The sequence below is a fragment of the Phaenicophaeus curvirostris genome, chromosome 6, assembly GCF_032191515.1.
Source record: "Phaenicophaeus curvirostris isolate KB17595 chromosome 6, BPBGC_Pcur_1.0, whole genome shotgun sequence".
Classification (NCBI taxonomy): domain Eukaryota; kingdom Metazoa; phylum Chordata; class Aves; order Cuculiformes; family Cuculidae; genus Phaenicophaeus; species Phaenicophaeus curvirostris.
This window is the reverse complement of record NC_091397.1, coordinates 22,140,607-22,166,448: the sequence shown is the minus strand read 5'-3', so window position 1 is coordinate 22,166,448 and position 25,842 is coordinate 22,140,607. Positions and strand designations below refer to the sequence as shown.

At 40.5% G+C, this 25,842-nt stretch overlaps 1 protein-coding gene across 1 annotated transcript in view; it reads right to left on the bottom strand.

Moving 5' to 3' along the window:
* CUBN (cubilin) overlaps positions 1 to 25,842 on the bottom strand; it is a 140,709-nt gene that overhangs the window by 71,686 nt on the left and 43,181 nt on the right. Inside the window, exons 28-29 of the mRNA XM_069859559.1 lie at positions 15,368 to 15,527; positions 5,142 to 5,323 (exon numbers count right to left, since the gene is read on the bottom strand). Of these exons, the coding sequence (XP_069715660.1) occupies positions 5,142 to 5,323; positions 15,368 to 15,527 (342 nt within the window). The remainder of the gene's footprint in view (positions 1 to 5,141; positions 5,324 to 15,367; positions 15,528 to 25,842) is intronic.

Below are 25,842 nucleotides of genomic sequence, written 5' to 3'. Positions count from 1 at the left end.
TAAGAAGTGAGTGCCTCTGGCAGCTATTAACCAGAAAACCTCCACTCTCTTAAAAATCATCTGCAGTATTGTGTGCTTTATAATGCATTTTTAGAATAATAGAAAAATTTGGGTTGGAAGGGACCTTTAAAGGTCATTTATTCCAAACCTCCTGCAGGGAGCGGGAACATGTTCAACTAGACCAAATTACCCTAAACCTATTGAAGTGAATTAGGTGGCAGTGCTGAAGCCTTGTTAATCCTGTTTCCTGCTTTCCAAAAGGGGTGTGGAATTTTCATATGAGCTCATTTATAACTGTTGGAACTGGCTCATCTTCCTTAATTTTCCCTCTCAAATCTGAAGAAAACACACATGCTCAGTGTAATTTTCAAACCCAGATATGTGATTTTGGTGTCTAGTGCATTCAATGATAGAATTTTCTCAACTTCTTGCATGCTAATGAAATGACACCTGATATGAAAGTTCTCCTGTCTTCTACTGGTATGTCCCTGGTAGGCCAGCAGCTGCAAAAGTCAGCTTGACAGTAACCTCAAATGTGAAAAATACTGAAGAGATACACAAAATAGAGAGCACTATTGTCTTTCAGCCACTAAACTAGCAATAGATAGATTCTCACCGCATATAGTATGTACAAATCCTAAAGCTAAACCGGAGAATGGCAAGTTTCAACAGAAAAAACAGGGAACAGGAAGAAAATACAACAAATCCCATCAGAACTTTCCCACCAGTAGCATCTCAAGTCTGCTCCAATATTTTACTAGTCTGGTAAACATCAAAAAAGTCAAAAAATGTAATCCATTAATCTCTTTCAAAAACATGTCCATACTATAAGAACCATCTTCTCTATGGCCCTTTTGCCTCTGATCCCTTCTGGATGAGGGGAAATTCAATATTTTAATAAGCTCTGCTGGATACTTTTTAATCTCAGAAGAAGTCCGGGTTCTGTCCAACCTAAATATCTGAGCAAGTTTTACAAATAGCTGAGATAGTCCCACCACCTCCAGGACAAATTGTAGTGCATTGCTACATAACCTGATTGATCGTGTGCTCACTAACTCCTAACAGTGCCTGACTCTGCTCTGCCAACCAAGGTATAAGAGAAAGAATTTTTTTTAACGTGGAAAAATATTCAGTGACTCCAGAGTAAAGTGAGACCTCAGAAGCAGAAGCTGACATCCCTAGAAGAAACAAGGAATTTTTTTTTTATAAATGTCATAGTCCGTTAGATATTCAGAAAAGTCTGTCTTGTTTTAGTAGCTGATCACACAGTCTTAATAGATTACATATTTTAATTTTGACCGAGACAGCACTTTTTGCATTCTGCAGGAAGGCTGCATGACTTGAATGTATAATGGTTCCTCTGCCAATCGATCTTCTTAAGGCATTCAATAGAAGGCAGAAGGGATGAAATTACAGTTCAGATTGAGAATCTGTAATGGAGTAGTCACAGTCTGGGGAAGAAGCATGCTTGTCCGCTGGAAGCTCAGTGTCATCAGAAAAATCTTACTGCTTGGCTGCTTGTGAGTCTCAATGACAGCTGCATTTGTCAGAAGTCTGTTCAAAATGTGAACTTTAAAATGTCTTTGTGGTATACTCCCTGAATCAGAGCCACAGCATGAGATCTAGCAAGAACACATGCTCTTAATCATCTAAACCAGCCCAGAGAAGCTATGTGGCAGAGGAAACAGCAGGAGTTCCTAATATGCATCTAATACGCATCATGGACCAGCCTCTCACATCATTGCTGGTGCTCCCTAGGGCCATCTGCACACCACCACAGACAAGGGGGCCAAACCCAACTCTGACATAAACCCTGCTTGTTTTTGTAGTATTACCTCAGAAATGAGCTTGGCCCAAGGTGAACATTTATAGTTGACCTGTTGGAAGAGAATTATGGATGGGGAGGAAATACTGATGGAAATCTGAGGTTTGTGGGTCTGTTTTAGATTGTTAACTGTTCAGCAACGGCCTTCTGCACAGTTTCAAAATAAAAAGCACAGTCAAAGGCAAGCTCTTTACAGTTAGGAGTGTATTTTCTTTTCTCCTTTATGCCAGTTCAATTAATCAGATGCTTTCACAAGGGCTGGAACAAAACCAAGTCAGAGTGTTTCCATGACAAAAAACAATGAAATGTTACTTCTGGCCAGAAAGAGGAAAACCAACAGTTACCACATATAAAAAATGAAGAGAGTAAAGAAAATGGATGGAAAGAATTAATTCCAGGGTGTGGTTAACAAAGAGTCACAGGATGTCTGGGATGCAAACAGATAAAGATAAAAATAAAAATAAAAACATTTAGTCTGCCCAGAGCACCTGATCTAGGGATAAAATGATGCTGGATGGCAGAGTGGAGGTGTAGGACACTGCCATAAAGCCCATGGTTTTAATCTGTTCTTATCATTTGCTTCTGCCCTGTTAGCTCCATTTATTGTTAACAGTCAGCATTCCAGAGTTATGAGCAACAGAAAGCTGTTTTTATGTGGTTGGTCACCCTCATGACACAGATTTTCTGGGAATAAAACTGATCCCTGTTCAGATATAACTGCCAGCAAAGGAGAGAGCCTGGCTTGGACAGAGAAATAAGAATTTTGGTAATACTTATTGTTTCTTTATATTTAAATGAGAAGGCCATAGCATCTAATGAAGACTTGGAAGTGCAATAGATTGACTGTGTTCCTTCCTTTTCAGCTAAGAGCTGCACCTTTCTGTGGGAAAATATATTTTTAGTGCACAGAAATCTGATCCATGTTAAAAAGAAGATGTCAATATTTAACAAAGCAGGCATGGTCATTTTTCTCTATGTATGTATTTTCTCCATGTATGTATATACATAGAAACAATTTAAAAATATTTTTAATTCTTTCTTTGTGTCCAAAATGAACCTTTCCTTTCCATGAAACATTTCTAGAAAATATCTTTAAGAACAACTTAAAATTTTCTTCTGGATGTTTGTAAAATGGATGGAGTCTGGTGTGGAAGAGAGAAAGTGCAACAGTGTCATAAAAGAAACAAGGAAGACTAAAGGAGAAAGTGTAAAACATTAGAGCATGTAGAGGCCAGGGGGAGAACTTGAGCATTTCACACATAAAATTTTTATGTAACTATTATTGCACTATTGTTGGTGAAACATATGGCAGGACTGGCATACTGACATGAAAGGGACAGCTTGTTTAGGAGACATCGTCGAAAGAAAGGGAAGGGAGAAAGTTGTTGCATTTTACAAGAATAAATACACATCAGAAAAATGTATGAGAGAAATATTCAGAAAAATATATGAGAGAAATCTTCAAAAATACAGTATAAAAATGAAGTTAGCAGCAAAGGTGCAGAGATAGGAAGGATCTCTTAGAATTTTCTTATAATTTTCTGTCAGGTCAAAGGGGTGAAAGCGTTTGTAAGCAAAAGCTAAACACATCCAGGTGAGAAAGTCTTGTGATTACTGGGGAATTTTAATTATAGGACAGCTTCTCATTTCAGAGAGCAGAGAGAGTTAATGGGACAGGGAGGGACAGCAGGGTGCAGAGAGACTTCCTATTAAAACTGTAAAGTAATTTGACTTGAAAGAAAACAGGAAGCAGTAGAACTCACAAGAGATAAGGAAAAAAAGTGAAATCAGGAGAATAAATATGAGAAAAAGCAGGCTACAAAACCCAAAGAAATGTAAGACAGGAGACTTTTGAGAAGATATGTGAGAGTGTAAGGAGTTTGGAAACTTAGTGATCACTGAAACTAACTGACAAAAGCACATCAGGAACCTGCCGACACTTTTCAAACTTTTGTGTGTGTGGTTTTCAGCAAAGACATATATTATAAGGTAGAGCAGCTCCTGAAAACAGTTGGCCATGTTCTTTTTTTTCCCCCACTAAATCCAAGTCATCATTTCTTCTAGACAGACAATATCAATCATGCTGTGAATTTGTGATTTTATAACAAAAGCAAGAGAATGTGTATGTGGCAAGGTACATAAGGTTCTACCAAATGCTTGCAGTTTGGCAGGGGAAGCTGTTTGCTGCTACATAGAACCTTTGATCTTGCACTAAGACGTGAACAAATTTTCCCCAATCAGCAGATCAGAGATGCTGGGAACTGGGTTAGACATGTAACTTAGATGCATACCAGTTCTGAGGGCAGGAAGGCTGGGAAGTTCAAACAGCAAGGTGGGCATCTGTGCTGATGAACGAGTAAGGTTGGAAAGAAGCAAAGCACAGAAACTAAGTTTGAAATGGTAAAGAAAGAAAACCCCAAACCTAAGGTGAATAACCTGCTCAGGGGCACAGAGCAGCAAACTGAAGGGCACTCTTACACAATCTCTTTAAGGAACTGGCGCCCAGCATCCAACTTAGAGGTTTTAGGCCAGAAAAAAAGTTGTCAAGCACATGGTTGCCAGCCATCTGTACTCCTACTGGATCATGATAGCTCCTGGATGACCCTCTGCAGATGTAAGCATCATCTTTGCACCCTTCAAGAAATGATCAACCACAGCAGACTTAGATTTCATAGTTGTTCAATGCATTTTAGGCACATACAGCAATGAAGGTGCACCAAGAGAGACATCTTCAATACCCACACTAGCCAATACATATCATCTACCTACTGACAGCGATGTCAGGAATGTGACGTACAGTCATACTTTCCAATGCTATTGATGGAGAAGTCATGGAACAGCTTCCTTACACCTAGATCCTACAGAAGTTTCAAAGACAATAGGATACTCAAAGAACAGTGTCCATTTGGTCATGACTTTCATTTTGTTACTAAACTAGGTAAGCCTTTTTCAGAGCCAGAAAGCTGGAGTTATGCATATCTTTACTTGTACAAATGTTTAGCAAGCTATCTGATGACTATGACTTTGGGACCTTCTTTGGGATGTGGGTTAAGTCTTCCAGGAATATTGCAGATGAGTAAGCACTAAGGACCATAGTCTGCAGAAATCAAAGCTACAAATGTGAGAATATCTAGAAGTGTAACAAGAGCATTGTGGCTTCTGTGACAACATCTGTGGAATGCATCTCTAACAACAGCAGAAAAGGAAAATTGCAATAGAATTGTTAGTTCTGCTCCTGCAGTTCTTAGAATTATCTGCTGCAGACAGAAATGCATGTAACTTGTGTATTTTTGAGGAGTAAATCTAATGCTCTTACCTCCAAAACATCGTAGTTGCAGGTTGGGTGATATTCAACGTCGAACTCGTGAATGGTGAGTTGAATGCTGCTACCAGGTGCTGTGTGAATGTACCAGATGCATTCCCTATTGCTTGGATATCTGCTGGGATAGCCAGGGCTGTGAAATGAACCAGAAGGGCCAGAGAGTTCTCCTCCACAACCTGACAATACAGTAAAGCAAGCCATCAATGAGGGGCTCTGGAAAAACTCACGGACAAGTCTACAACAAGGACAGGGATTGGCACCCATTCTATGCATCAATGTGTATAATGGGCTTGAGGGTCTGCTCTGTCACAGGGAATGGAGGTCTAGCAGGAAAGAGAAACTCAGGGACCGCACGCTGGACTGGCTTGCACTGTCCGTAAACTTCACTTCCTCTTTTCCATGTTTCTCCGTGTTCCTCAGCATCCACTTTGACAGTTGAAGAAACTGGGACACAGAGCAAAGACATGTGACTTCTGCATTGGCCTCTAACTTTGATCAGTTCTAGAAAGCTGAATCAGATCCATCCTCAGCTGTTACTGACCTCAACTAATACACAAAATAATTTATCATGGGGGTGGTTTCCTATTGTTATAAAAATGCCATTTCCCACTGCTTTAGAAATCATAAAATCAAAGACAATGTGATTTCCCTCAACCCATTGAACATGATTACAAGCTGCCAAGTCACAGTGGATAAACTAGCTTTTTGACATTTGGTAGGTTAATACTCTTTTTATTGAATTCTAACTGTGCAATTGTAAGACATGCAATGTTTGAAAAGTTACATATTTTCTTTTCAGATAAGAAATTATCATCCTAACCTCCCTCCCCAGCCCTATGAGTGATTAAATACTTGCATATTATGAACTAGATTTAAAAAATAAAAAAAACCCCAAGGTGCAAAACCCTGGATCAAATGCAGCCCTGATTTGACAGCACAAAGCATATCAACACCTGAAACTGCAGTTTTATCATTGCTTTATAGAGATATGACAGCCGTTGTTCTTGCCTCTACTGTCGAGTTCCCAGGAAGATGGTCTCCTTGACCCAGTCAATAGATGCAGGTGTCAGCAGGACAGGAAGGCACAACAGCCCTTCTCAGTGTCAGCACAGATTTCTATCAGCTCCGTTCATGGTTAAATCTTACTTTTAGAGAAGCCAGTATGGTGGCTGTGTATCAGTTACATGCAGAAGCAAGGAAATTGTGTGTTCGATCTGATTTTATGTGTGTTGCTCTGCCTTACAAGCCCCGCAGTACTTCATTTAGGTATTAGCGAATCTTTTGCTTACATTGCTTTTACAGGATCACTCAAGCTGGGCAGAGTCCAGTGGCATGAGGTTTAACAAGTCTAAGTGCTGGGTCCTTCACTTGGGGCACAACAACCCTATGCAGTGCTACAGACTAGGAGATATCTGTCTAGAAAGCTGCCTTGAGGAGAAAGACCTGGGGGTGTTGGTTGACAGCCGACTGAACATGAGCCAGCAGTGTGCCCAGGTGGCCAAGAAGGCCAATGGCATCTTGGCTTGAATCAGAAACGGCGTGACCAGCAGGTCCAGGGAGGTTATTCTCCCTCTGTACTCGGCACTGGTGAGACCGCTCCTTGAATCCTGTGTTCAGTTCTGGGCCCCTCACCACAAGAAGGATGTTGAGGCTCTGGAGCGAGTCCAGAGAAGAGCAACAAAGCTGGTGAAGGGGCTGGAGAAGAGGCCTTATGAGGAGCGGCTGAGAGAGCTTGGGTTGTTTAGCCTGGAGAAGAGGAGGCTGAGGGGAGACCTCATTGCTCTCTATAACTACCTGAAAGGAGGTTGTAGAGAGGAGCGTGCTGGCCTCTTCTCCCAAGTTACAGGAGACAGGACAAGAGGGAATGGCCTCAAGCTCCGCCAGGGGAGATTTAGGCTGGACATTAGGAAAAAATTTTTCACAGAAAGGGTCATTGGGCACTGGAACAGGCTACCCAGGGAGGTGGTTGATTCACCTTCCCTGGAGGTGTTTAAGGCACGGGTGGACAAGGTGCTAAGGGGCATGGTTTAGTGATTGATAGGAATGGCTGAACTGGATGATCCGGTGGGTCACTTCCAACCTGGTTATTCTATGATTCTATGATTCTTAAGTAAAGCTCACATTCCATCAATCCCTTTGGCTTCATGTCCAGGGGGAAGGTTCTGTCACATAGCAAAAAAGCTCCAAAATACTTCATAAGACCATCTAACAAACCACAAGATCTATATTCCCAGAGGGAAACACCGTGGTATGTCAGAAATGATAAATAGCATCTGCATCAGAAATTTTAGTTATAGGAGATACTTTAAAACATAAAACAAATAAACTAATCCTCTGACCTGCTCAGCAAATCTATGTGTAAAAAATCCCTTAGCCTCTACTAAGTCTATGCATAATTTGCAACTTGAACAAGATATCTTTGGCCATTTCTCTGCTTAACACATTTTGTTTCTTCAGAAAGCTATACATCATGATCTTCAATTAAATGCAAATTCTTTGCTCAACATCTTCTGTGACAAACTTTTGGCTACTGAAGGGTGGCTGCTATGCCCCAGAAGGTTTTGCCATCATCTCTGCAACGGAGTCTGTAAGTTCCTCACTGAAAATGAGAGTTTGGCTTTGCCACAATTGTATCTAGAATTTCTAGGACAACAAATTACAAATCTGTGAGAGGGAAAAGCAGCTAGTCTTAAAGAAGCAAAGCAATAAGAAGCTATCTGAAACTAGACAGAACCATCTAAATGCAGATGTAAGGATGACTCCACCTGTGCCAGCAATGTAACACAGATGTCTGTCAGTCCATCACTCAGTATTCACTTGAAAGCCATATTTTAAACACATGAATTCCCATAATTGAACAACAGTTAGCTATAGCACAGTAAAGCCTTACGGAACTAAGGCTGATTTCACAGGTGAACTTTTACAGGCTTAGTTCTCCCTTCTGCCCCACTTTGCTGTACACGATGCTCCATAACACTGAGGTGGTTTGCCCTACAGCCTTAAAGGTACCAGATGTCTCAATCAAGAAGTAAAAGAAGCTTTTAAGTGTATGAAATCAATCCTGCTTTCACTCCTTCTGGAGAGAGAAACAGAAAGAGGTAGGGCACTTACTTCCCCACGGCCTGCCAGCACGACTGGGAAAATGCTAAGTCCCTGAAACTTCGATATCTGTGAACATTTCAGCAGAGATACAGCGAGGAAGAAAGCTTCAGTGTAACCCACTACCCTGGTTTTTTTACAGTGGTATTGGATGATGGCCTAATTTTCCTGAAAACAAACCTCATCGTTGGCTTTTACAAGTAGAGGAAAAAAGTTCCTCAGCAGAGGAGGACCCTTGCAGCTGGATTTTGACGGTGAGTTTCTCTCTTTTCCCGCAGCAGCAGGAATGACACTGTTGCTGAGGACAAACTTCAGGAGGGGAAAGCCGCTTTGCCAGCTTGGGAAACTTTTGAAAGATTTCTCAACAGACTTAATGGCCCTGTTCCGGAGGCGGTGGGAAGGAGACAGGGGAGTTTCAGCAGGCAAGAACAAAGCAAATTGCTATTTATCTCAGCCTGAAGAAAGCTGGGAACATTTTAAAACTAAACAGGCAGCTATGACTCATCTTCTCCTACTAAGTTTCCTGATAGCCACAAAGATATTTTTTTATTTAAACCCAAAATGGCTCAAATGAGTGGAAATCTTGTGTGCTGTGCTGAGACACAGACCTTTCCTCTGAGCAACTCTTGCAGGTAGCATTCAGATTGCGCCTGCTCCCTCTCCAGAGGGGTTTATATTTTCTCTGAGCTCAAACGATATTCTCTGGATGAGGTATATGAAGAACATGAATAGAAACATCAATCACTTGTTAATGTGCCATTTCTTTTCTTCCAACTACAAATGTTCCCAGAAAAGGCATTTTGTTAAAAGAGAAGTGATTCTTTTTAAATGTTCCAGTAAAAGGGAAGCATAATTTAGATCTCTGTGATTCTTTTCTTACAAAGAATGTGCTGGACTCGTGTTGCCAATCAATTATTATTTGTTTGCAAACAGATCAGAAATTACTTGAGTTTATGCCTAAGAATTCACTGAATAATAGCTGAAAGAAAAGACTCACTGATCTTTGCAAATATTCACACCTGAACTATTTTGGCTGACCCGTGTATGCAAGCAGAAACCTCCATGTCAGAGCAGAAACATAATCTTTGAGCTCTCTGGCCAGCTGAGAGAAAATATACATATTATGTTTCTGCTTTTATATGGAGGAAGTAAGAATCAGCTCTGCTATGCTTTTTTTGAAAATGTAGATGCTACATTATTTAAAAAAGAATTTACAGAAAAACTTAAGAGATTAAAAAGATGTTCCTGCCTTTAAATTCACTTGCTACATCTATGGAACATCAAAATGAGAGAAAAACTCAATTAATGACAGAAAACTTTTTGAAACGCTTGTCCAGGAAAAATGAATAATGAGAAGCAAAATTTTAATCACTGACTTTTCAACTTATATTTCAGATCCTGGGACATTATGAATCCTTACTATTCCCAAAATTTTTGTCTTCACTATTTTAAAAGGGTGAATCTAGAATTTGATCTCTGATTTAGTCAGTGTCTTCCTCAATTTCATTAGCCACAAAATTCTTGCAGCATTATCCCTTTTGGGAATGGATCACAGATAAAAGCCAGCAAGGGAAACTAAACTGGAAATATTTTTCATGCTATTTGTTCATTTCCTATGAAGACAGATTCCTTGTCTTAAGATGCTTATATTAGGCTTTGAAATCTGCCCTGGCGGATACTTAAAATGATCAGAAAAGATACCAAACAAATTACATTTATATGAATGGTGTTCAGGCTGAATACGTAGATGCAGATACATATTTATTTACATGCATATATGAATATATGTGAGTATATGTATGGATTTTGCATTTAAAAGGAAAACTTCAGGAGAAATGCCAGCCTTGGGTTTTTTTGAAGCATGCATTTGTACGTACATATACTTTTCCTATTTTTTGAGCAAGCTAAGAAATACATTTTGATATAATCTGGAATGTAACCTCCATACAAAAGTAGTCTGCCTACTTCTTTTAAAATGCTGAAATAGGAAAAGTTTAAATGATGATGTTATCATCTCAGATAATTAAACTCCTTCCATCTCTGGTATCACCACTGAATGAATGCAAACCTTCTCCCAGTGTTTACATTTGTCTACAAACATTGAATTGGAGTTTGCTTCTATTCAAATAAGTGGAATTTGTGTAGTTTACGGTGACAATATGGAAAAAAAATATAGTCTTTAGGGTAAATAAACATGCAGAAACAGACCCTATAAATTGCTGAATGACTTCAACTTACACTTATATAACATTGAATAATCTGAAACACTTCTGTTCCAAGTGAAACACCTTTAAAAGTCTTTCTCAGCACAGACATACGAGTTCTTGCAGTATGTGGACAGATATAACAACAGCTGCATGGTGGAAAAGTTTTATGCAGCTGAACTGCATATGCCATATGATCAGTTTGTGCCAACCTCCTTGCAGTCATTTTGGAAACTTCAGCCCTGCAGTTTAAACTGAGTAAAAAAAGGGAGGGGAGATACTCTTTCAGTAGTGTAAAGGTCCTGGAATTCCCTTGAAAAATCCTTAAAACAACTACCTAACCTGCTGTTAGTTGCTAGGAAATCAGAAAACAAATAGAAAGCTCAGGAAACATGTATTTGGTGCTTTCCTCTGGCTAAAATCTAAGTAGTCACTGAAGATTGTGCAAGGAATGATTTACAGATCCTTCCATATTACTGCCTGTCTGGTTAGCAGATGGTGTTCATTAACCAAAGAAGAATCCCTATTCTCATAAATAATTATAGCTGAATAGAGAAGTAGTAGTCTGTGGAAACTTCTATTAACTACATGCTAGAAAAGATCCCTTCCATAAAGTTTAAAGTGAACTGGCATTGTTCCTTTAAAATTAGAGTTAGGGAAATGATGAGATTCAGAGTTTTTCCATTTGCTGTGCTCAGGGTGAAATATCTCAGTAAACACTAGCTGACTAGCTGCAAGGAGAGTGCCGTATGAACAGTTGCCTGTACTACACTAATACTTGCATGAAAAATAACTTGGATTTGATTCAGAATTCTTTTGTTCTGTTGAATAGCTTTAGTACATAGAATATTATCCAAAGGAGGAAGTAGGATATTTTTTGTGATGAGAGTTTATGCGAGAGAATAAAAATTCAAGTGATAAATAGGGGGTATTTTTCTTTCTAATTTGTTAATTTCTTCTGTAACTTCATTTTCTGAATACTGCTATTTTCTTCAACAAGTTCCAGTCTGAAATCAGTAAGATGGATAATGAATGAAGATAGACTAACAGGACCCAAAGACATAAAGGTAAGTTAAGGTTTTTAAAAAGGAGCTGAATCCTCCAAGATACTGAATGGCTACAGTTCCCATATCAGCTGTCAGTTTTCAGTGTTAAAAAAGCACCACTTTATAGCTCTCACACATTGATTGAACTGTTCAGCAGCAAGTGTTTTAAGAAAATTTTGGCCCTTATATGTTACTTTGGGGTGTAGGGGGAGGTCCAGCTTGCTGGAGAACCAGAAATTAATTCATTCTTAGCTGTCATAGAGAACATGTCTATGTTTTTAATAGCCAAACTACAATACAAAAAGCCAGCTCTGAACATGGTAGCACCCACAACTCAAAACAACTGCTCAGGACTTCAAAAGATCAGACCCTGTGCATCCTTAGACTTAATGTGAGAGGAAAGACATTGAAAAGGACTACTCATTTTTGAAAACTGAACAAATGGCAATTTGTCAAAGGCTGCATAAGAAATCAACAGCAGAGCTATGACTCAGGCTTAAGAAATCTGTGTCTCAGCTTCCTCATTGACCTGCAATGCAATATTCTCTCCAGCAATTCTAACAGATGCCTGGCAAATGTCTGCAGTGAATAGTTTCTGCATCCTAATCTAATCTCTGTTTCAGTTACGCTTCCCCGAAGAACTAACAAACTAGCTCACATTTTACTTGGCAAATACACTGAAAACCCCAGTCTTTAGCTGTTGCATGACTTCTAATGATTTTCATCATCTGAAATTACAGGCCCAAACCAATGAAAACTTCTCTTCTCATGAAGCAAGTGGCTTTCTCCACATCCTGTCCATCAACTATTCCTTAGGGAAATCCATCAGAAAGAAGATGGTAGTGAAGGAAAAGAGCAATACAGTGTCTTTGGGCTACATAATTCTTTTCTGTAGTGTCCTTTGCTTCTTTTTAAAAGCGGGAATTAACGTGTCTCAGAAAACAGAATAGTGGGCATAAATTTTGACTATGCTAAGAAGAGCCAATTGAATTACAAGCTTTAGTGACAATCAAGCAGCCAAATGAGTAAACTTCCAACGAAACACTGATGTATATATAAAGCAGTCAGCTCCTACATGCACATTGCTTATCAAGGTCAGTGACGGGTCTAGGAAATATGTGTCTTCTCAGATAGTGACAGTTGTCACTGGTGTAATTTTGCACTGAGAGACCTCTGCCCTTTTGGCCTCATGACTTTTTTTTTTAAGGAAAGCAATTCAATTGGTATGTCATCTTTGCAACATCCAGGCTGTTACTGTTTGTTCTTTTTCAAAGGGCCAATATATGCCCCAAAGTACATTTGCTTATATCACGCTTCCTAATAACCAGCAGAAGTAGAATGAGAACCTTGCAGATTCAAGCTTTCCTCTGGTGTTTTCTTCTGCAGAAGAAAACATTAGTGATTTAGCCAAATGAATTCTAAATTCAGCCTCATCCATGAAAGCCCTTTAGATGAACAGTGTTATTTCAGAACCACAAACACTTTCAAGTTTCTTTTCACTGCAGCTTTGCATCCAAGTTAAAATTATATAGGACACTCTGAAACATAAATAACAGCATTCTCCTAGGATCAGTTACCAATTTTGTTTTTAGGAAAGCCTAAAGAATGTGTTTCCTTCAGCAACTGAAAAGAGGTGGTTTAGCAACTGGAAAGATCAGATGCAAATGTTTCAAATCAAAACACTTCAAATTTGTGTCACGTGTGGCAGCAGGAGCTCCCCACATCAGTTATCAATGAGGTAAGTCACTTATTATGACGCCTCATTACTGCAAGTAAAGGTACCAGAAAGAGTGTCTGAAGTGAACTGTATCAGGCACATGGTGGCGAATGTAATTGCTGCTCTCTTTTATCACCAAAGCATGTGACTGGCCTTGATATATATCTCATAGATGCTTCACAACTGCCAGTTAAGGAGCACACAGACAGCCTGAGAAATACTTCACACCAGCTTGAACTCTAGAGCACACGTTTGTCACTTGAGCAGAAGCAAAAGCTCCTCACTCAGCAGTATATATGGCCTTGTTATTTTCTTGCCAGGTGAGATGTTACCAGATCCAGGTTTTGACTGCCCTCAAGGAAGAGGGAACCTGAATGCTTCACTCTGAAATACTCAACTCAAAGGTCTTGATGAGTTCCCCAAGTTGAGGAGACTTTCTCCAGTGAGCTTTTTATGTGTATTTGAAAGATTTTCAGGAGGGAAAAGCAAATATAGCACCCCAGTGAGTAAGGTGAATACTGACATTTATTCATGACAACAATTGAGGAAGAGAGGAAACACCTGCAATGAACAAAAAGATGACAGCTGTGGTCAGCTCTGGAGGAACTTGCATTCATATTACAAGCTGTCAGGAGTCACAGCTGTGACATTCAGTACCAGCAATTACATTAGCCGGGAGCTAGCCCTATCTGAACCCACAAATCCTTCCCTGCTGATTAGACACAGCCCCACATTAGCAGTCTGGACCCTGTGCAGTGTTAGGCTGCAATTTAACATCCAGGAATTGACAGAGGGGCATTGCTGTCTGACAGAGAAGTGAATTTGTCAGTGCGGAAAAAGAGGGGCGGGGGGTGGGTGAGGGCTGGAGAGTCCGGGAAATGTTTGGAGGGGGACATGAAGGGGAAGCTCAAGAGTGCTTACCATGCAGGCAGATTCTGGAAAGCTTTGAGAGCTTTAGAAAAGCAAGCTAACCCAGCACCATGGCTACTGTATGGAGCTGATGTCATCTGGCTGTGCATAAAAGGCTCCACTTCTTCGTCTTTTGTGGACTCCCAGAATGACATCACCTCAGAACACAAGAAAGTACCTTTGTGCAGCAGTGCTTCCCCTGCTAGCTCTTGCCACACATCTCAGTCCTCCCACATATGTCCCTTCTTTGCTCAGAAATGCTCCTTGACCTCCAATGAATGCAAAACACCACTGTCTAGTCAATGAGAGTCTTTTAGGAGCCGGCAAGCGGCAGCAGGCTGCGGTAGTGCTGAGGAGCTCCTATTTGAACAATATATAGCATGCCATACACCTCAGCAACCCACAGTGGGGCCTCTGCAGCCAATTTCAGCTGCTTTAAAATGCTGTCAAAGATGAATGGTGTTAACTGATTAGACAGACAGGGCAATTGCGGCAATTTAATTATTTTCAAGGTTGGATCCTCTTTGATTGGATGCACAATGGCACACAATCTTGTTACAGTCCAGCACTGCTGTTAAATAAGCAAAGTGAAAATGTTACGTTTGTAGCCTCACTTATCAAGAAACTGCAAACATAGTTAGCAGTTGTACAGTCGTTAACAGATTTGATTATAATTGATGTGCATTCTTGCCTATTTAATAAGGTCCGTGACGGTCCTTGTGACACGCAAGAACAAGAGAAAAAGTACCCAAAGCACCTCCTGGCCAATTTCTTCGGCCAGGAGGGGAGGGGATAGCTGGAAGTGAACACACTACCCAAGAAAACAAGCACCACTAAATAAAACTAGAGAGAAGCCGGCTCAGAAAACACAGGTATATAGGAATGGAACAAACTGAGGGCTGAGTGTTTCCCAATTTAGAAAGTCAAAGTCATCCATGTAACAGCATGTAATTCTTGGTCAGTACAGAAATCCTGCAGATGCACCTTATCCCTGTGCCTACTCCAGAAAATGAAAGCATATTTCACTAACTGCTCTCAAACTCTGATCAGATTATCTTCGAAAGTGTGCTTGTGCAGAAACATCCGTTGGGAACGTATTTAAGGAATTATGAGGAAATGCAGTGTTCTTAGAGATCCAGTAGATTATTTCTACTTAGCTGACATAGGGTGGCATAAGCTGCGATTCCGTTATGCATACAGGGAAGAAGTAAACGTACCTTCCCAGATGAAACCTGGCTAACTTACCATTAACATGCCACAGCATCTGGAACCCACTTCTAGCGTTCAGACCATCAGAATAAAACACGACATGAAGGCTGGTCCCTGTAGTGCTCCCTGCCAGTGGAAGAGACTGTCCACAGAAAGTGCCTATCAGGTTGGATCGTGCATCAGGTCCATCATACAGCTGAAAAGAAATAAAAAATAGCCCAGTGAGGGAAAGCAGCTCCCCAGTTCTTATTTTTTTGTGGAGAATATCAAAGTAGAGACAGTGAGACTTCTTACACTGGCCACCTTTGCACAGCAAAGTGAGCTATGGGGAGCATGGAAAGATTTGGGTGAATGATGAGCAAATATAAGTGCAATATGTCTTTAAACTTGGCTGCATGCTGTGTACAGCAGGAAGGTGTTGCTGTTTCTGTTTTGGTGTGTATTGGGGGTTGCTGAGGAAGAAGATAAAGGGCAAATGGCAACGAACTGAAATAGAAAGAAAAAGGGGATGTCACGGGTCTGTTTTGACCATGCATCTAACATGCTCAGTGCTTCAATACGCCTCAGTGACAACTCTGTTTACACCTTTATTTCTTTAAGACTGTACTCAGATGACTTCAGGACTGATTGAGCTTGTGACAGAGAAAACCAAGCAGTCAGCATCATCAGGGCCTCCCAGAGTAGTGAGGACAAACTGAAAATCAAAAGCAAAGTAAATCCTCAAAAACCACATGGCAAACTTCACAAGTTTATTGTTTCATGATTTTATGCTAGTGTCCTGCTTTGAGGGGAAGTGGACTGAGCCATGCTTTCTTTGAATATTTTTTTTAGGTACAAGAATTTTGTACTTAAAAACACTTTATGTTTGATGGCATTTTGACAGTCAATGTGCTGACAGATGTAGCCAGTCTAAAGAACTTCCTGTTCCTCAAACACAGGTAAGAAACCTTCCATTCCATTCTTAAAACATCAGCACTCCAAAACAAACAAACAAACAAAAACCCAAACAAACAGCTCAACAAGAACAAATAAAATGCTAAGTACTCCTGTATTTAAATCTTGACATCCAAAGTTAGTCGTATAATCACATCTAAATGGAAACACTTAATATGTATTTTGATGGGGTGAAGGATGCTTAGAGCTTTTAAGCTCCTTTACATTAGTTTTCTCCAAACATGTCTAAGGGGGTCTTTCAGATTCTAGTTTTGTGTCTTTTCCAGTAAATCCACTGAATACGCATCTAAATACTTTACCAAATATCCCAATGGTCAGTGTAATTTTTCAGGGATGAGGAGTATAATTTTTGCAAAGCTGGTAAAAATTTTAGCTAAACTGCCTTTGACTTATGATATTGGAATGCCACTTGTCAAGATGGGAGTTGCTTTATTATTTCTCCTTTTGTTACTATGATTCTTACAGCTTAGAAAAGCAGCAACCCTGGGTGCATTTTTATCACTTCACCACAGTTCATCTTCTCTTCTGACTCACAGAGCACATCCTCCTAACATAACCTAGGAAATCACTGGCACAGAAACCCTGTCTGAACATTCTCATTGTGAATTTTTGGCATGATTCCTTTCAGAATTTCAACAAAAACTTTTGTCTGTTCTGAAGCCATCAGTGTAAAGTTCTCCCCATGCAAAGAATCAAATCTGTGATCTCTAGAAAAACAGCCACTGTTTGTTTATTTTTGCTCTCCATTCAAATCTCTTTTCCAAATACCTCTGATTGCACTGAGAATTCTCCTACACTCCAGACCTGTGGTATGGAAGTATGATATTGCAGTAAATATTGATTAACCATGCTAGCTACTAGATTTTGCACACATTTTCTAGCAGACTCACACATGTGAAAGAGTAATTAAGCCCTCAGCTTTTCTGTTCAAAATATTGGTTTTGCAGAACCTTCAGAAATCGTGTGGGTGATTAGGGGCAAATTGCAGGAATAATGCTAAGGTATTATTCCATGGCCTATTTTATGGCTAGTGACCATGACCATTTTGTTACTTCTGATGCAATGAAAGGCGTAGAGCATGAAAGAATATGGAACTACCACTCCATTTGGTATGATTTCTCTAGGTGAGATCAGAAAAACTTGAGAAAGTTTGTAATTGCAGACCCATTGTTGGTAGTTTTTCCAAATCCTTGATTAGATGTGGTCAATAGTAGATACAAAGTTGTCACAAAGATTAGATGACAAGAATTTGAAGATCCATTTGTATTCTTTCCACATGCAAAGCTTGAAGGACTGCCTGACAGAAAGATGAGTTGTCCCATGCCCAGCATTACAGTTTTGATCTTCCTCCAAGCCAAGAACTTCACACATACTGCTTAAGTTCAGCAAAATGAATTAGTCAGATCCAATTAGATTTTTTAATAGTACTACTTCCTTCAGCAGATTTGTGGTATATACTACTCATATTTCTGTGGCTTCAAGCCATGGAAACCTTACACCAGAAAAGTATCAATGGGGAAGAATGAATCAATGTGGAGATTTTGAATATACTCTGAATAGAAGCAAAAACTGTCTTAAGATACATATTCAACTATCAGCTGTTAGCTTTAGCGATTACAAGTAAAAAATCTGTCTAAAGAACTATGGACTAATCATACCCAGAAACTTTCAAATGCAAACAAAAAAAAAAAATCAACCTTCATAAGTCTCCTGGAACTTTGATTCATCAAGGGAGTGTTATTTTTATCTAAGACAGAGAATGTCACATTTCTGTGTAATTTCCCCTGAAAACAGTCCATCAGTTTTTTGAGACACAAAGGACGGTTACTATGGCAACCCCTTCATGCTGCGCTGCCCCGTGGGACGGGGTTCAGAGGGGAGTTTCGCAGGAAATTCGGGTGTCTGGCCAGCTGTAACTCATTGAGGGAGGCAGAAATGCGACTCCTAGAATTTCGAGCTGTCTTTCACTTCTAAATGAAGGGAACAGCTGTGTGTTTTCACAAGACATTTTGAACTTCTCAAACCACATTTTGCTCTTACACAAATACAGGCAAGAGAAACTAAGCTGAATACAGACCTCATGAGCCATGATTTCTGATCTCTGAGATAGTGTTTCTTCCTTAAGGGTCTGCTTTGTCAGCTGTGCTATCCTAAACTGCTGCAAATCAAGCAAAGGTTCTTCCCCAGGCTATCCTAAGAAAAGTACTCTTCTAATCTGTGGGAGACAATTTAATTTGGGGGCAGTTTATTAGCTAGGCTGGTACCATACTTACTCTAGGAACTGGGGATTGAGCTTTGCTCCCTTTCTGTGCAGGCATTTGTTTTGTGAGTTATTCTTTGTTCAGACCTCCTAGGCTCCACCAGAAAATCCAAGGGCTTAGTAATGAGTTTGGTAGACAATCTAACAGGCAAAATATGCAAACAGCTGTAGCACATGTTCAGATTCTTAGCTACCCCTCTTTACATAAAGCAATTGCCCAGCAGCACCTGGAGTGCTCGGTGTCATCAGCCTGCATCCAGGCACCAGGGCCAGGCAGGGATGCAGTGCATTCAGACAAATTGTAATGTTAGGCATGGGCTCAGTAACTGTTAAGAGAAACTCCTCATCAGGCTGTCTAGGAGCAAGCATATAGGCTGGCACAGAAGTAGAGAGGGGAGGTACCAGCTCTCTACAGGGAAGAATCAGTCTGTGGGACTGCCCTACAGCAAAGTAGCAGCTGAAAACTATCTGCTGTACTTTGCAGTGGGGCTGAGATAGCAGGGCTATCCAAGGCTGCAGGAAATGTTTGGCTTGGGTAGCTCACCTAGAGGAGACGCTGTGGTCACTACTATTACATTTTGCCTTTTCTGGCTTTTCAGCCTCAAAATCTGTTGCTGACACCAGTAAGGATGCCCTGGAGGCCACAGCTGTTCACCTGTCTTTGAAAGAGCAAAGAGAAGTGGCATGACCTGTGCCACAGAGAAGCTCATTGCCAGAACAGGAGCAAGGGCTCAAGGACTGAGACAACTGGAAAATGGCGTTTCTGCTGCATGGCAAGAAAAAAAGATCTCAAACAAATGGGATGAAAGAAACTTTGAACTTGTTCCATTTGGACTACTTGAAGCAGGGACATTTTTCTAGCTGAGCACTTTATCAAGCTTATTCCTTCTTGCAAAGTGAAACTGTCAGAATCCTTCTAGACAGGCTGTGGGACTCCATCTGTTTGGTTTTCCTGCAGAAAACTGATGGGGTTTTAGGACAAAATTACAATTTTCTCTTGGAGGACTTTATTCCAGTGAAAAGGCTCTTTCCATTTCATATGAAGGGAAAATACATCCTATGAATACTGACAGTTCTCCTTTTATGGTACTGTAAATAATTCTATTATCAGATGTCATTATTCATAATATAATTATGAGTAATTATATCAATAATTGTTTTGATTTGAGTCTTGAAATGAATTGTCAGCAGTCTGAAAATCTCTTTACAGTGACCAGCAGAAACAGCCCTGGGCAGAACTCAGAAAAGGAGGTTGTGCCTTGGATTAGACCAGCATAACTGCATGTGCCACACCCATTGCTGGAGTGTCTAGGGCATCCTCAAAGAGCTATTCTGACACACACAAGTATCCCTTTCCTCTTTGAAGCGGAAAGCCTGATATGGGATCATTTTGATTGATCTGAACACTAGAGGCAGCAACCACAGGAACCTGAGCAGCTCTTCCTAAATGCATTTTTTTGGAAAGGATATTTTGATTGCAACAAATGTGTTACCAGAAAAAAAAAAAGAAACAAAAACCACGCAACATAATCATCATCCAACTAACAGAATGGACTCCAAAGTGAGATGACCATTAACTGTTAAAGCAAGGATTAACATAAATAAAAATAATCCATTTCCAAGCAACACATTTCCTTCTAGAAGCACTAGAGTTAAGAACCTGTAGGTCTGTCAGCCAGAGAAAAAAAGCCAAACAAACTAAAGTTCCAGGATGTGGCACATTGCACACTCTTAGAACCACAGCGACATAGTTTTCATAGAAACAAAGGCAGCTTAAGACTTGGAGCGACTCATTGTGTGGAGCCTTGTTATTTCTGAACAAACAGGAGAACAAAATAAGGTTATGTTTGTACTTGCATGGTGAGAAGCGTTGGCAATTGCCGCTCGAAGAAAAGCCCTCATTAAGAACTCATACTAGTGTTTTAATATGACTGCTTAAATATGTTTCTGCCCTAGAAGACCTTTAATAAATAACTCCTTCCTCTGAACACTGTAGGCAACTTTCTTGTCGCTACACAATGACACACTTTCACTAATTAACCATTTTATGCCATAGCACAATGGAATTTGACACAGCGCATCATTAGACATATAGGCACACTGGTCAATCTCACTGGGATTTATCTGACATATGGATATGTATAAATGTCCAAAATTTCAATAGTTGGAGTTGTATCTGAGCCTATGTTTTGTCTCGTAACCTCAACCTGAAATACTCAGAGCCCTCTGATAGTTTCAAGCAAAGTCAAATTCCACATTGGACAGCAGTGATATTTTTTTTTAAATACTTTTTCATCCCTTACATTACCACATTGTCAAAGAAAACAAGGATTTCTAGCTACAGGCAAATCTGCTCATTCTTGTCTTTCTAGAAAAGCTTTATTTCTGCAAATGATATAAAAAGAGTAATTTTTATAGCAGGGCTCTGGATTTATTATAAGAATGTAAGAAATGCAGAGTGTATCTCTGGATGAAACTTTAAAACTGTTTTAGATACTGGAGTAGGAAATAGCTGCTGTTTAAGAAAGGAACACCCAGGAGATATGCATCCAGTTGGTCAACCACAAGAGCTGCACTCAAAAGCTTATTTGTTCACCATATTTCAAATCCTCAAGCCTGTAGTAGGAGAGCACCTCCACCTGATTACCATGTTGTCTGGAATCTACTCATGGTGGAGGAAGTAGGACTGTTTCAGAGCTTGGAACAATAATATTTCCAAAGCTATTCTTCATCAGAAAGCTGCTACTATGGGAAAAGCTCCTTACAAAGAGAAGGGGCTATGCCTAGGGATGCAGCAGCTGGGGGAGATGGAGAAGTTTTGTCTGCTCTGAAAAGCCCAGGGTGAGTCTGAGCAGTTTGCAGCAGTGCTGATGCACGCAGAGGCCTGAGTGCTGCTCCTCATGTACTTACTCAGCGCAGACAAACCGAACTGTCAATGCAAGCAATGTCCCAATGACACCATCAGAGGTCAGAAAGGGCAAGATCCTCTCTGGGAGTCCCCCCCATTTGAGAAAATTTGCATCATGCATAACTATGGCAACTGAGGAGAGCTGTATCTTGGTCTCAGCAAATGAAGATGGGAGAAAAGGGCTTAGGCTTTCCTCTTAGGCTTTCAGGAAAGCAAAACCACCTGTTAATGGGAACAGTGGGGAGGGGAGACCTTCCTCAAAGTCTGGTGTGGTTTTCTCTGAGTCATCTGTGTGCTTCCCTTTGATGAGGGGAAGCTTTGAACAATTCAGATGGGGTTTCTCAAGGCACCATGTCATTTCATATTGTGATGTCTGTGCTGAATGGGATAAGCCATCTCATTGCACAGTCTCACAGATGCTGGCAAGGCTTTCCAGCAAAAAATGGAATACAGAAGAACAGAGGAGAGAAGAATCCAGCTGCAAATAGATGAGTCCCAAATGCTCTTTCCCCTAGGAGGGGCATGCACACTACCATCATATGGTATTATTTTACAGTTACTTCATTGTTCAGTGCTTTTTCCTGAACATACAGGCAAAGTCACATTGCTCTGAGCTGGCAGGGTGTGGAAAACACAGAGTCCGTGAAGGTCTGACTCATTTTGTGAGTCCAAGAGCACAGTCTGTGCTGGCTTCACTCGTGCTTCTTGTCATCTGAGGTTTCTGTAGGCGCCATGCAACCCTTATATCATTGACAAATTTAGCCATCTTGAGGGGTGGGGAGTTTTGTGTGCCAAAGTGTACTTTGATTCTGGCAATGTAGGCAATTAGGAAAACAAAAATCTGAGCCCTGAGCAAGTTTTGTCTAAGGTGGGCAGATTTCTGCCCCAACACTCTCCTTCCAAGTGTCCAGATCTTTCATTAAAAATCAGTGCAAGGGCTATGATTTCCTTGTGTACCGATGCTAAGGCCTGCCACAGAAAGCCAAGGAGAATTGTCACTTTTATCCTTACAGTCTTACACTGAAGGACTTCTTGTGGAGGCCCATAAACTCTTGAAGGAATTCAGGGATGAGCTGGCTTGCTGCCAGCTCGAATGGTAATATGTTAATGGATACCAACTGCAGTGTAGCCAGCAGGCTGTAATTTGATGTCTGTGTGCAAAACCTGGATGCGTATATTTAATATATCATCTGCTTCCTTGAGGTGATGTAATATCGGTGACATTTTGTAAATCAATGCACAGCCATAGGCAAAGCTATTCTCTGTGCTTGGAGAATTCCTGCAGCACTTTATAAAGACACACTCATAAATTAAATGTAATAATGGTAATCTCTTAATATGGTTTAAGCATATTTACTAAGTACAACTATAAAAGGGAGTAAAACTAGAAACAGGCAAAGGTTTTTTCAGTTTTTCTGAAAAGCTAATAAGAAAAGAGGATGACCAGCTGAGTGCAAGCAACAATTATCTAATGCAGTATTCCCAGGTGGAGAAAAAGGATATTATGGCATGGAATGCTACTGTGGTTTAAAAAAAGGGAAAAGAAAAGAACGTATCCTGTTACCAGCAGATGGAAATGAAACAGTTCTCAGAAGCAGATGCCATATTAATTAATGTACTCATTTGATATTATTCCACATGTAAGGGTACAATGGTATTTTAACCACTCTGAGCCTAACTGCTGAAAGAGTCAGAACTGCTTAAACACACTGGCTTTGCCAGCAAGCAAGGAAGAGCTTTATTCCAAAGAGGAACTCTGTCCCGCCCTGCAGCAGAAGGAAGGTTACTGTTGTTATCAGGCAGTTGTTTGCCCCCATAAGATGTACTTTTGCATTAACCCAATGATAACTCCATCCCTGCTGCTAGACTAATGTGCTGCACAGACAGAAGAGGTGAGACCCAAACAGAGGATTCTGAAACTTGTCTTGTCACATAACACAGTTTTAACATCTGCTTATCAGGCTGGTAGTACCTTGCAAAAGGCTGGGCAAGGTCTTCCCTGTACTTACTAAAAGCAGATGCTAAACAGACTGGACTTCAAGGGACAGTTGTACTTTCTGAGCAGAAGAATATTGAGAAAGATTAGTGGGTTTAACGTTATTTCTCTCAGCTAAGAAAGGAATAAATTTCAGTCCTCCTGCAAGACTCTGATCTTCCAGGAAACAGCATGACATTCTCCGTATAAAATTGTTTCACCTCTGTGGAGGTTATGTTCTGTCATTATAAATAAGAAGGTAATTAATCATTAAAGATGGGCAGTTAAATATATGCTTGTTCAGCTAAAAACCTAGAGAATGTAGAGGAAGAAATGACATTTCTATGTCATTGTCTGCAATATCTCATTGGCTACAGCCTGATGGCTCCTCTAGAAAGACTAATGTTAGGTTATTAGGCCAATCCACAGCACGTAATATAATTTAAAGACCATCCAATCTAATTACAGCTAATGCAGCATCGCTAGGAAACAGTCTGTTATTTGGTATGCCTTTATATCATACCAGAGGGAGCTCCAATGGGCTTCATGGCATCACCACGTCAGGAGCTGCCAGTGGCTGTGCTGTGAAGGGGGAGGTCAAGGCTATTCCAGGATGCCAGCTGGAAGGTGTGAAAAGGGACTCCTGCACTAAATGCCAGCTGGTCAAACCAGCCCAAGCAGAGCACTGCCATCTTTGTGCAAGGTGTGTAAGGAGGGTGGACCACCACTGTGTCTGGTAGGTTTTGCACTGGTGACTCTGCACATGTTCTGTCTCTCTCTTTTTCTCTTCTTTTTTTTTTAAGTTAGTTTCTCGTTTTACAATCCTTGTGAAACAAGGTTGCTTTTGTTAAGTGCAAGACCTGGTACTGCTCTATAAGAATTGTATTCCACTCACAATGATCAAAATTGTTTGTTGTTAAGTGGAATGACCTAATACCTGATAACTTCTACAGCATACTTCAGAATTACTTCTGGTTCTCTACTGTTTTTCATCTGAGTTTGGTTGGTTGGTTGGTTTCTTGGGGTTGTATTTTGTTTTAAGACTTGGTCTGTGAAACACTAGCAATCCTGCAGTTAGCTTGCATTACTGCTGTCCTGGGACAGAGGAACCCAAAGCTGCCTGTATTCATGCAGTACTGGAACCAAGGAACATTAGGTATAGATGCGTCCCAGCAAATGATACTACACTTGCTAAAGTTTGAGGCAAATGGTACACCACCATTACCCTACTGATCTATTGCCTCGTGCCTTCCTATAAAAAAACATAAAGCTTCTTTGATGTGTTTCAAAGATCTTCAAAGTTAGGTTGGATGGAGCTCTAAGCAATCCAATCTAGATCAAGATGTCCCTGCTCAGTGCAGGGGGAATGGACTAGATGATCTTCATTGTCCCTTCCAAGCCAAACCATTCTAAGATTCTATGATGGTCACTTCTTATCACAAGCAATTAATCTCATGTTCCTGAAACTTTGCTGTAAAAGTCCTTTCCAAACTGTCACACATCCTGCAATGAGCCAACATCCCGTGACAGGCCATGAAACACTGCATGCTGCTTATTTGTTGATAAAGTGCTAGTATAAGATTCATGCTAGAGACTGAAATTATAGAAAACTGCAGGCTTGCCTCCCTCCTGCACTGCCCTGTCTTGGTTTCTGGCACCTACACATGGGCAGAAAATTGGCACATGGGCACCAAATCAGATGAAGAGGGTTTTCTCCTTACTACTTGACACAGGTATAAATAGTTATACATGCTGAAGTTGTGGACTTACACACCCTGCCCAGGCAGACCAAGTCAGAGTCAATCAAGGCTCCCTGAGGAAAAGGAATGCTGCTCACCATGAGTAACACCAGCCAGCTGCTGCAAGCAGTGGTCTGGCCCACAAGAAGTATCCCATGATCAAAGGAGAAAAGGAAATAGGTAATACAATACGTGGCTGACTTCTCATTGAACAGCTGTGGCTGCAATTCAGCCTGGGACAGCCACGCACTGTATTTACACTTACTTGTACTCTTTGGACACCATCACAGAATCACAGAAACATAGAATCACAGAATGGTCTGACTATCTTCTTCCTTGTCCTATATTTGAAACAGTTATTTGGCCTAAATTTTCTTAGTAACTGACAACCACCAGGAATCCTTGTGTGTAGAAACTGTTGGTTTTGTCATTATTCTACATATTTAATTACTGACTCATATGTGGACTAAGCCAGGGAGCAAATACCAAATTAATATAGTCTATATTTGCCTCATGACCAAACTAGTCACGAGGCAAAATCCTTTTTTTGTATACTACATATGGGTTTGGGTCAGAAGTGTAAGTCATAATAAAGCATGAAGCCGAAAAAGAGACCCTTTTCCAGTATGGAGACTGGGACAGTGGGCCAGGTCCATCCAGGAACACAGCTCACCC